This window comes from Choloepus didactylus, chromosome 4 (assembly GCF_015220235.1).
Source record: "Choloepus didactylus isolate mChoDid1 chromosome 4, mChoDid1.pri, whole genome shotgun sequence".
NCBI classification, from domain to species: domain Eukaryota; kingdom Metazoa; phylum Chordata; class Mammalia; order Pilosa; family Megalonychidae; genus Choloepus; species Choloepus didactylus.
In genome coordinates this window covers 140,959,476-140,972,187 of record NC_051310.1, presented here as the reverse complement: position 1 = coordinate 140,972,187, position 12,712 = coordinate 140,959,476, and the positions used below count along the sequence as shown (strand labels likewise).

Genomic DNA, 12,712 nt, shown 5'->3' with positions numbered 1-12,712 from the left:
CAAACAAACCATAACAAGGGGGTAAGAAAAAGACAACTAACCTACTTCTAACATGTTCCTACTCTACTCCAAGAAATAACCTAATATAGCAACATTTCTGTGAACTTCTTCCTACCATACCCACCAGAAATTAACAAACTGTAGTCATTCCTGGGCGTTCCCAGAACATTAAATTTACCCACGATAGCTTATCTGTTCTTATTCGGTTGTCATTCCCCCTTCATTAATTGCTCTCTATTGCTAATTCTCCTACATTCTACATTATAAGCCATTTATTTTATATTTTTCAATGTTCACATTAGTGGTAGCATATAATATTTCTCTTTTTGTGCCTGGCTTATTTCTCTCAGCATTATGTCTTCAAGGTTCATCCATGTTGTCATGTTTCATGACATCGTTCCTTCTTAATGCTGCATAGTATTCCATCAGATGTATATACCACATTTTATTTATCCACTCATCTGTTGAAGGACATTTGGGTTGTTTCCATCTCTTGGCAATTGTGAATAATGCTTCTGTGAACATTGGCGTGCAGATATCTGTTCGTGTCACTGCTTTCCGATCTTCTGGGTATATACCGAGAAGTGCAATTGCTGGATCGAAGGCTAACTCTATATCTAGTTTTCTAAGGAACTGCCAGACTGACTTCCAGAGTGGCTGAACCATTATACAGTCCCACCAACAATGAATAAGAGTTCCAATTTCTCCACATACTCTCCAGCATTTGTAGTTTCCTGTTTGTTTAGTGGCAGCCATTCTAATTGCTGTGAGGTTGTAGAACTTCCTTTAGTATTTCTTGCAGGGTAGGTCTCTTGTTAACAAATTCTCTCATCATTTGTTTCCAAAGCTTTTAAACTCACCCTCTTTTTTTTTTCCCCCTGAAGTTGGTTACCTTAATACTTTATCAAAAAATTTAAAAAACATTCAAACAAAACAACACAAAGGAATAAGAAAAACAACCTAAAATAACTACATTGCTTCCAACATGTTGCTATCATACCCCCCAAACATTAACAAATCATAGTCATTCCTGAGCATTCCCATATCATTAGAATTACTCTCCATATCTTATCTGTTCTTGTTAGATTATCATTCCCCTTTTACTAGTTGCTGTCTATCTCTAGGTCCCCTACATTCTACAATATAAAACATTTATTTTACATTTTTCACAGAGTTCACATTAGTGGTAACATACAATATCTCTTTTTGTGTCTGGCTTATTTCACTCGTCATTATGTCTTCAGGGTTTATCCATGTTGTCATATGTTTCACGACATCGTTCCTTCAAAGTGCCGCATAGTATTCAGTCGTTTGTATATATCACATTTTGTTTATCCACTCATCTGTTGGAGGACATTTGGATTGTTTCCATCTCTTGGTAATTGTGAATAATACTGCTGTGAACATTGGTGTGCAAATATCGTTTCATGTCACTGCTGTCAGATCTCAGTATATACAGAGAAGTGAAATTGCTGGATCATAGGGAAACTCGTTATCTAGTTTTCTGAGTAACCACCATACTGTCCTCCATAGTAGCTATACCATTATACAGTCCCACCAGCAATGAATAAAATTTCCAATTTCCCCACGTCCTCTCCAGCATTTGTAGTTTCCTGTTTGTTTAATGGCAGCCATTCAGATTGGTATGAGGTGATATCTCATTGTGGCCTTGATTTGTATATCCATAATAGCTTGTGAAGATGAACATTTTTTTCATGTGTTTTTTAGCCATTTGTATTTCTTCTTCAGAGAAATGTCTTTTCATATCTTTTCCCCATTTTATAATTGGGCTGTTTGTACTATTGTCATTGAGTTGTAGGACTTCTTTATATATGCAAGATGTCAGTCTCTTATCAGAGACAGTTCTGTCCCAATTCATTGGGTTTGGAGGCCTTATCAAAAATCAGTCGACCATAGATCTGGCTGTCTATTTCTGAATTCTCAGTTTGATTCCATTGATCAATGACTCTGTCTTTGTACCAATACCATGCTGTTTTGACTACTGTGGCTTTATAGTAAGCTTCAAAGTCAGAAAGTGTAAGTCCTTCCACTTTGTTTTTCTTTTTTAGAATGTTTTTAGCAATTCAAGGCATCTTTCCCTTCCAAATAAATTTGATAACTAGCTTTTCCAGTTCTGCACAGTAGGTTGCTGGAATTTCAATTGGAATTGCATTGAATCTGTAGATCAGTTTTGAGTAAGATTGACATCTTAATGACATTTAGCCTTCTTATCCATGAACATGGACTATTTTTCCACCTCTTTAGGTCCCCTTCTATTTCTTTTAGTAAAGTTATGTAATATTCTGTGTTGAGGTCTTTTACATCCTTGCTTAAGTTTATTCCTGGGTACTTGATTTTTTTAATTACGATTGAGAATGTAATATGCATATTTTTAAGTGACTTCAGTTAGGTCATTTCTAGTGGATAGGAACATTACTGACTTTTGTGCATTAATCTTGTATCCCTCCAGTTTGCTAAATTTGTTTATTAGCTCAAGTAGATGTGTCATTGATTTCTTAGGGTTTTCCAAATATAAGATCCTATCATCTGCAAATAATGACAGTTTTACTTCTTCCTTTCCAATTTGGATGCCTTGTATTTCTTTGTCTTACCAGATTGCTCTGGCTAGAACTTCTCGCACAATGTTGAGTAATAGTGGTGACAGTGAGCATCCTTGTCTCGTTCCTGATCTTAGAGAGAAGGCTTTCAGTCTCTTGCCATTGAGTACTATGCTGGCTATGGGTTTTTCATATATGCCTTTATCATATTGAGGAAGTTTCCTTCAATTCCTGCCTTTTGAAGTGTTTTTATCAAAAAAGGATGCTGAATTTTGTCGAATGCTTTTTTAGCATCTATTGAGATGATCATTTGATGTTTTCCTTTTGATTTGTTAATGTGTTGTAATACATTGATTGATTTTCTTATGTTGAACCATCCTTGCATGCCTGGGATGAACCCCACTTGGTCATGGTGTATGATTTTTTAATGTGTCTTAGGATTTGATTTGCAAATATTTTGTTGAGAATTTTTGCATCTATATTTATTAAGGAGATTGGCCTGTGATTTTGCTTTCTTGTAGCATCTTTATCTGGTTTTGGTATTAGAGTGAGGTTGGCTTCATAAAATGAGTTAGGTAGTGTTCCATTTTCTTCAGTGTTTTGAAAGAGTTTGAGTAGGAATGGTGTCAGTTCTTTTTGGAAAGTTTGGGAGAATTCCTCTGTGAAGACATCTGGCCCTGGGCATTTGTTTGTGGGAAGCTTTTTGATGACTGATTGTATCTTTTTGCTTGTGATTGGTTTGTTGAGGTCTGTTTCTTCTCTGGTCAGTCTAGGTTGTTCATGTGTTTCCAGGAAGTTATCCATTTCCTCTAAAATTATCTAGTTTGTTGGTATACAGTTGTTCATAGTATCCTCTTAAGATTTTTTAAATTTCTTTGGGATCCACAGTAATGTCCCTTCTATCATTTATTATTTTGTGTATTTGGGTCTTCTCTCTTTTTAACTTTGTCTGTCTAGATAAGGGCTTGTCAATCTGTTGATCTTCTCAAAGAACCAACTTTTGGTTTTATTTATTCTCTCTATTGTTGTTTTGTTCACCGTATCATTTATTTCTGCTTTAATCCTTGTTATTTCTTTTCTTCTACTTCTTTAGGATTAGTTTGCTATCCACTTTCTAGCTTCTTCAGTTGTTCCATTAGTTCTTTTTCTGTCTTTTTAATGTATGAGTTTAGAGGTATAAATTTCCCTGTCAGTACTGCCTTCGCTGCATCCCATAAGTTTTTATATGTTGTGTTCTCCTTTTCATTTGTCTCTAGATATTTAGCAATTTCTCTTGCAATTTCTTCCTTGACCCGCCGATTGTTTACAAGTCTGTTGTTTATACTCCAGATATTTGTGAATGTTTTAGATCTTTGATGGTTATTGACTTCTAGTTGTATTCTACTTCTATCAGAGAATGTGCTTTGAATAATATCAATATTTTTGAATTTATTGAGACTTGTTTTATGCCCCAGCATGTGACCTATCCTGGAGAAAATTTCCATGAGCACTAGAGAGGAATGCATATCATGGTGATTTGGGATGTAAGGATCTATATATGTCTATTAAGTCTAATTCATTTATCACATTGTTTAGGTTCTCAGTTTCCTTCTTGGTCCTCTGTCTGGTTGATCTATCTATAGAAGACAGTGATGTATTGAAGTCTTCCACAATTTTTGTGGAAACATCTATTGCTTTCTTCAGTTTTGCCAATGATTGTCTCGTACTTTGGAGCCCTTGATTGGTTGCATAACCATTTATGATTGTTATTTCTTCTTGGTGAATTGTCCCTTTTATTAGTATATAATGTCCTTCTTTGCCTCATGACATTTTTGCATTTAAAGTCTATTTTATCTGAAATTAATATTGCTACCCTTGCTTTCTTTTGGCTGTAGCTTGCATGGAATATTTTTTTTCCATCCTTTCAATTTATTTGCGTTTCTGGGTCTAAGATGAGTGTCTTAAGCAGCATATTGATGGTTCATATTTTTTTAATCCATTCTGCCAATCTATATCTTTTTTTTTTAATTAAATTCAGTTTTGTTGAAATATATTCATATATCATACAGTCATCCATGGTGTACAATCAACTGTTCACAGTGCCATCATATAGTCATGCATTCATCACCCCAATCTATCTTTGAACATTTTCTTTACATCAGCAAGAATCAGAATAAGAATAAAAAATAAAAATGAAAAAGAACACACAAGTCCCCCCATCCCACTCTATTTTTCATTCAGTTTTTGTCCCCATTTTTCTACTCATCCATCCATACACTGTATAAAGGGAGTGCGATCCACAAGGTTTTAACAATCACACTGTCACCCCTTGTAAGCTACATTGTTATACAATCATCTTCAAGAGTCTAGACTACTGGGTGGGAGTTTGATAGTTTCAGGTATTTACTTGTAGCTATTCTAATACATTAAAACCTAAGAGATGTTATCTATATAGTACATAAGAATGTCCACCAGAGTGATCTCTCTACTCAATTTGAAATCTCTCAGCCACTGAAACTTTATTTTGTTTCATTTCGCAGCCCCCTTTTGGTCAAGAAGATATTCTCAATCCCATGATGCTGGGTCCAGATTCATCCCTGGGAGTCATATCCTGTGTTGCCAGGGAGATTTACACCCCTGGGAGTCAGGTCCCATGTAGAGGGGAGGGCAGTGAGTTCATCTGCCAAGGTGGCTTAGTTATAGAGAGAGGGCCACATCTGAGCAACAAAGAGGTACTGGGGGCAAGGGGGAGTCTTAGGCACAATTATATGCAAGTCTAGCCTCTCCCTTGCAGTAATGAGCTTCATAAGGGCAAGTCCTATGATAGAGGGCTCAGCACATCAAGCCTCCAGTCCTCAATGTCTGTGACACCAGCATCAGTCCAGGTGAGGAAGTCCAATTCTTCCGCATTTTCCCCTGGTTCCTCAGGGGGGCCCTGCATATATATTTTTATTCTCTGCCCAAATTACTTTGGGATTTGTCGCTGTTTTACTCTAACCTATACAAAAATACCATATCCCACTCCCTATTCAAAATTCCATGTAATTGTGGTGTTTGAACAAACTGACTGTTGAGTTATACTATTTAGAAAATATAGATCCTGCACCAGACATCTCTTCCTTTGGTCTCACATGGAATTTGAAGTTTTAAAACACAGTCAGTTTCGACCTTTACCCTTTGGCCCAGTTTGCCCTAGTCTTGACCAGATCTGCTTCACTCATATCACTAATTGAAGTCTGGGCTCTTTTTCAGCTTTTTTTTTTTTTTTTTTTTTTTAAACAGTTGCTGGATGCGCTAATATTGACATTCGTATCTGCTGAGCTCTAGCTTTGAGTTTCACGTGTCACAGAGATACCCCATGTGCCAGAGATCAATCAGATTATACACTAAGGTATCAGCATCTCAAAGTTTGGAGATAGCCATTACAATTCAGGAATAGATTTGACTGCTGTAAGAGCTTACAATCTAGTGACTATTACAGTAATTGTTCCCCTGTTAGGCTGTGCTTTAAGATTCAATTCTGAGTTTACACATTGTAGTTAGTCCATATTGGTAAGGCATTATAGTTTTTTCCTTTATTTCTGACATACTTCACTCAGAATGCTGGGTACACGATCCATTCACCTCATTGTGTGTTTCATGGCTTCAATCCTTCTCATAGTTGCTCAATATTCCATTGTATGCATGCACCACAGTTCACCATTCTGTTCCTCAGTCTGTGTACCCTTAGGCCACCTCCACTCATTACAAATCATGAATACTTCTGCCTCCATGAACACCAGCTTGCAAATGTCCATTCATGTCTCTGCTCTCAGATCTTCCAGCTACATACCCCATAATGAGGTTGCAGGACCTTATGGCCCCCACATACTTAGCTTTTTGTGGAACCACCAAACTGACCTCCAGAAAGGCTATAGACACTTCTGCCTGCTCATCAACAATAGATAGGTATATCCCTCTCTCCATGTTTTCTCCAACACTTTTACCCCTATTTATATTTTTTCCTACAATTTTAAAGAGTTATATTCACATACCATACATTTATCCACAGTGTACAGTCAGGCGTTCATGGTGTCATCATAAAGTTGTACATTTATCACCACAATCAGCACTTGAACATACTGAAAAAAAAAAAAAGTTTTTTTGCTTTTTTTTAGCAAATAATAAAAAGGATGATAAAAAGAAAAATCACGTCATGCAATACAATATATTAGTAAGTACAGAAAACAGCACCACTACCAAGAGTCTCATATCCCTCCCTTATATCCTTATATGCCCCTCTCATACACACTTAGCTTTGGTATATTGCCTTTGTTACATTTAATGGAAGCATATTACAAAGTTACTGTTGACCATAGCCTTCAGTTTGCTTTGATTATGTTTTTTCCCAAATACCATCCCTTTTTCAGCACTCTGCATGGTTGACATTCATTTGTTCTCCCACATGTAAAAACATTTTTATATTTGTACATTTAGTAACAGTCATTGGCCACTCCAGTTTTTGCCAAGTTATACAGTCCCAGTCTTTATCATCTATCTTTACAATCTATATCTTTTAATTGGGAATTTTAATCCATTCGTGTTCAGTGTTATTACTGTGAAGGCAGTTCTTGAATCAGCCATCTTATTCTTCAGTTTTTATTTGTCAGATGTATTTTTTCCCCTTGCTCTTTTTATTTCCTTTAAGGTACCCTTCCTAAAACTGTTCAGTTCTGTGCTCTTCTCCAGACTTTTCTCTCCTTTCTTTTTTTTCTCAGTCGGTAGAGCTCTGTTGTTTGCTAATGCTGCCATTATGCAAAACACCAGAAATGGATTGGCTTTTATAAAGGGGGTTTTTGTGGTTACACAGTTACAGTCTTAAGGCCACAAAAATGTCCAAGGTAAGGCATTAACAATAAGGTACAATCACCAGAGGATGGCCAGTGGCATCCAGAAAACCTCTGTTAGCTGGGAAGGTATGTGACTGGCATCTGCTCCAGAGGTCTGGTTCAAAATGACTTTCTCTAAAATGTCACCTTCCAATGGCCATCTTCAGAGTGTCTCTCAGCTGCAGCTAGCTGTGAGCTCCTTCTGTCTGAGCTTTTATAGGGCTCCTGTGAACTAATCAAGGCCTATGCTGAATGGGTGGGGCCACACCTCCATGGAAATTATCAGTTATCACCTACAATTGGGTGAGTCACATCTCCATGGAAACAACCTAATCCAAAGGTTCCAATTAATCAACACTAATACCTCTGTCCCTACAAGATTGCTCTAATAATAGTGCTTTTTTGGGGGGGGACATAATATATGCAAACTGACACAAGCTCTCTTTAGTATTTCTTGTAGGACAGGTCTCTTGCTAGCAAATTCTCTCAGCATTTTTTTTGTCGGTTAAAACTTTAAGCTCTCTCTCAATTTTGAAGGGGAGCTTTGCTGGATAAAGTTTTCTTGGCTGGCAATTTTTCTCTTTCAGAATTTTAAATATGTCATACCATTCTCCCCTCCATGGTGACTGCTGAGTAGTCACTACTTAGTTTATGTTTTTCCCCTTCTCTGTGTTGAATTGTTTCTCTCTTGCTGCTTTCAGAATTTTCTGGGTCTCTTCAGCATTTGACAATCTGATCTGAATATTTTTCAGAGTGCGTTTATTTGGATTTATTCTATTTGGAGTTCATTGGGCATCTTTGATTTGCGTATCTATGTTGCTTAGCAAGGTTGAGAAGTTTTCCCCAACAATTTCTTTGAATACTCTTCCTAGTCCTTTACCTTCCTTTCCCCTTCTGGAACACCAGTGATTCTTATATTTCTGTGCTTCGTGTTGTCCATCATTTTCCTGAACTCCATTTCAAATTTTTCTGTTTTTTTTCATCATTTGTTCTTTTGTGCTTTCACTTTCCTTCACATTATTTTCTAATTCACTAATTCTTTCCTCTGCTTCTTCAAATCTGGTGGTAAATGTCTCAAGAATCTTTTTATTTTTATCAACAGTGTCTTTTATTTCCGTAAGATCCGCTATTTTATTTAATTACTCTTGCAAATTCTTCTTTATAGTCTTCTAGGGTTTTGTTCATGTCCTTTATATCCTGAGCCATGATATTGATGTTTGTGAACACTTCTTTGATTAATTGTTCCAAGTTCTCTGTCTCCTCTGGTTTTTTAATTTGGGTGTTTGGGTTATTCATATCTTATGGTTTCTTCATATGCTTTATGATTTTCTATTGTTTTTGGCCCCTTGGCATTTGCTTATCTTTGTAGGGTTCTTTTAGGAAATGCAGGCTTATTTGAACATTTATCTATAATTTGACAGAGCTACAGCTTGGTGGAGTGCACTTTCCCTGACCTACCAGCAGATGGTGCTCCCGAGCCATGACTTACCATCAAGCCAGTTCTCCCTAACTTCGTCTATGCTGAGTGGGGGCCCAAACTATGTGGAGGTCCAATCAGTGCACTGATTTTCCATGTACAGTGGGGACCACCAGCCCTGTGGGGGGAGGGTGCCCTGTGTAGTTTGGTCCCAGCCATTCTGGGGCTGCAGGTGAACTACCCTGGGGCTGCAGACCTGCGTTTCTTACCCTCCAGCTCAGAGTCCTCAAGTCCCTCTCTGCCATGGGCACATGAGTCCCTGAGCTTGGGGAAGGACTCCTGGTACTTCTGTGCAGTATCCCTGCCTCTAAGCTTTGCACACCATGGGCTTCCATGGAGGAATAGTGGGTGCCATCACAAGCCTGCTGAATCCTGAATTCCCTCAAGGAAGCTCTTGGCCGCAGCGCAGTGAAGCAGTGTCTCCCAGCCAGCTGAAAAGATGGCTGCTCAGGGCGTGGAAACTACCCTTTTCCGTGGTTGTCTACCTGCTCCAAAGGCCAGTTCCTGGCATGGTGGCTCTTGGCTGCAGGTCTGAGAAGGTTTATCACCCACACCAGGTTCTGAGGAGGGTGCCCGGGTCTTGGGAGGGTACTCCCCACTACGCTCGAGTGCGGCTCCAGCTGCCGATTCCCCATCGGCTTTCCAGGCCGAACACTCACCAGTCTCTGGACACAGCCTCTCAGTTTCTCTAAGTACACAGTCATTATGGGTGTAGAAGTCCCTGCCCAGCCAGTGGAATTCTGGAGCTGCTGTTCTGGAGCACTTACTGTCCTTTATATAATGTTTTTCATGGAGAATTCTGCTCTGTCTCTCCTAATCTGCCATCTTGCACTCTCCCTCTCCCTTGGTTTTGAATGACAGCTTTGCTGGATAAATAATTCTTGGCTGCAGTTTTTCTCTTTCAGAGCCTTAAATATGTGTTTGTTTCCTTTTTAGAATTTTTGTCTCTTTACTAATATTCTCATATTGTTCATTTACTGTTTTCCTAATATCCTGTAGAGTCAGAGACTTGAATACAGGTTACCAGGGATTGGGGTGAGGGTAGGGAATGGAGAATTAATGCTTAAATTGTACAGCATTTCTATTTGGGATGATGGAAAAGTTTTGCTAATGGATGGTGGTGATGGTAGCATAATATTGTGAACATAATTAACAGCAATGAAATATATGTTCTTGTAACATTTGCAGCAAATGTACCACACTAATGCAGTATGTTAATAATAGGGTAGTGTTTGGGAACTGTATTTTATTAATAATTTTTCTATATATCTACAACTTTTCTAATAAAAACAATGAGATAATATTTATAATATTACATTGTTATCCCAGCTCTCTCTATACAGTGGAAGCTCCTTGAAGTCAAGGTTCATGTGTTTGTCTCAGATGTAACACCGGTATATAGTACCAGGTGTACAGTGGGCATTTAATAAATGTTTGTTGACTGTAATGAATATTTTAAATTATTGAGAAGGGTAAAAGTATAATTAGATCAGAGCTTATCAGAAAACCTTTACATATTTAATGTAGTAAACTTATTGACATTTGAAAATAGTACACTATATAACAAAGCGGAAACTGAAATCAAAGTATTATTTTTACCCAACTCAAAACAGACTGCAAATTAACATCAAATGGTTTTCATTAGAAATTACAGATTTTCCATAATCTTTATTTTGTTTTCTAGGGTATTCCAGACAGAATCTCATATGAAAATAGTGAGAAAGTCAGAAATTGAAGGTAAATATGTCACTGCATTCCCTGCTAAATCTATTTTCTTTTAAAACTTCACTGTGGCTATCTAACCAGATAATTGATTTAACTTATTATTTATCTTATTGCTTAAAATGTAAAACTTGAGTTATGAGGGTGTAAAGGAGAGAGAGAGTAATTTCTTTTCTTTAATAGTTAATAGCTTATGTAACTTTTCTAATGCTTTATCAAAATGATTGAACAAATTTATTTTTATTTTTTTTTTTAGAAACAGAAGGAGAAAATGTTTTCCTTTTGCTGTAAGTAAGGAAAATGTGGTTCAAATTATATTGTTTATTCCTATTCAATTTTTTTTAAATTAAATTCTTTGTTTTTTTTTAATTTCTTTGTCCGTTAGGATTAATTCAGAAAACAGATTTTTGCAGAGTTCAGTATACTGCTGTATCTGATAAGTAGGTGCATTGTACCACTCATAGTTTTAAGAGTGATGAAACATTCATTCTTGTATATGCATCCTGAATCAATAAACACCAAGAGTTCAGATTTTTTTCATTAAATTAGTCTTTCTTCTTATAATATTAATACATAGAGAAGTAAATACCAGTAGCTTCTGATGAAATTAAAAGATGCTTATCTTTGCTCATAAGAGAAATGCAAATTAAAACTACATTGAGATGCAATTTTTCATCTAATCAGTTAAGGATAAGGTAAAAGGCTAATGGATGTGAAAATTGGGATAACCTCTGGAAGGCAATTTGGCAATATTGTTCAAGATTTAAATGCACATGCCCTTTGACTCAGCAGTTTCATGTCTTGGACTTTATGTCACCAGTATACTTATAAATGTTTGAAATGATGAATATGTAAGGTTATTGATTGCAGCATTCATTATAATAGAAAAGACATGAAAGATCCTGAAGGTCCATCAGGAAGGGACTGGTTAACTAAATTACAAAATTTCTACATAATTGACCCCTATGCAAATGGAAAAAAGGATAACTATTTTATCTGGTAAACTGATATAGAAAAACCTCTAAGCCATATTACTTAGGATGAAAAGCATAATGCAAAACAAAGTGCATAGTGAATTACCACATGTGAATAAAGGGAGGAAGAAGAAAAGCATGTGTGTATGTTTACACATGTGTATATGTATTGACTTATACATGTATATATGTGTATGCATGTGTATATGTATGACTTATGGATGCATGAAATACCTCTGGAGGGATCACAAAAAACTGGTAAGATTGATTATCTACAGAGAAGGGAACTGGGTGGCTAGAGGATACATGTTGGTAGGGAGCATTTTGTGCTTTATTAATTTTGAACCATGTGAATGTATTTCCTATTAATTGTTGAGAAGTAAAGAAATGGAAGTAATAGGATTCATGGTTTCAAGGGGCACAGAAGAGCCTACAGTGAAAAGTAAATATCTATTCCCTCTTCCCTAGCTGACCCATTCCCCACAAATAGCCACTGTTGATAATTGTGGGTGTTGTTGCAGAAATTTTCTATGTGTAGCCAAATGCATATTTGTATTTATCTTTAAAAAAATGGGGTTACTTATCAATATCCTTCCATATCATTACATACAGATCTACCATAGTCTTTTATAATCTATTATATATATACTTGCCAACATGTATTTAGTCAGGTCCCTATTGATGGACATTTGGGTTGTTTCCTTTTCTTTAACTTATTTTTTTAAGGCTAAATTTCTAGAAATGAATTGCTTTACAGATCATCCTTTTTTTTTTTTTAAAGTAAGCAAGCAACAGATATTTAGCATGTTTTAATAGTAATCGAAATTAACCACTAAAACCAGTCCGAAAAGGATTTTTTATTTACTTTTATAAACATTTGTATATGAGTGTTTTTAAAAAGGTGTCTGTATTTTTCTGCTAGTCACTCTAAACATCCTTCACCTTCCCTACTGTTTCAACTATTCTGATTCTGGATAATTGTTTAGGGTATAGTTTATGAAAATACTTTTTAATTTTTAGGGATAAGAATTCAGAAGATAATTACTGTGAGATTACTGGTGAGTATGAACCAGAATACTTTTCTTGCTATCCACCTTTCTCTTCATCCAGATTCCTTTATAAGTAAAGTAGTAT

The 12,712-nt window shown here is 36.4% G+C and overlaps 1 protein-coding gene across 6 annotated transcripts in view; it reads left to right on the top strand.

Moving 5' to 3' along the window:
- The window catches only part of KNL1 (kinetochore scaffold 1), a 91,184-nt gene that overhangs the window by 35,913 nt on the left and 42,559 nt on the right, over positions 1 to 12,712 (top strand). For 5 of the 6 annotated variants that reach the window (XM_037834301.1, XM_037834304.1, XM_037834300.1 and 2 more), the window contains 3 exons: positions 10,567 to 10,619; positions 10,861 to 10,891; positions 12,599 to 12,636. In XM_037834301.1, the coding sequence (XP_037690229.1) occupies positions 10,567 to 10,619; positions 10,861 to 10,891; positions 12,599 to 12,636 (122 nt within the window). Of the gene's footprint in view, positions 1 to 5,414; positions 5,423 to 10,566; positions 10,620 to 10,860; positions 10,892 to 12,598; positions 12,637 to 12,712 lie in introns of those variants that run through there. The other variant, XM_037834305.1, reaches the window with a different exon arrangement.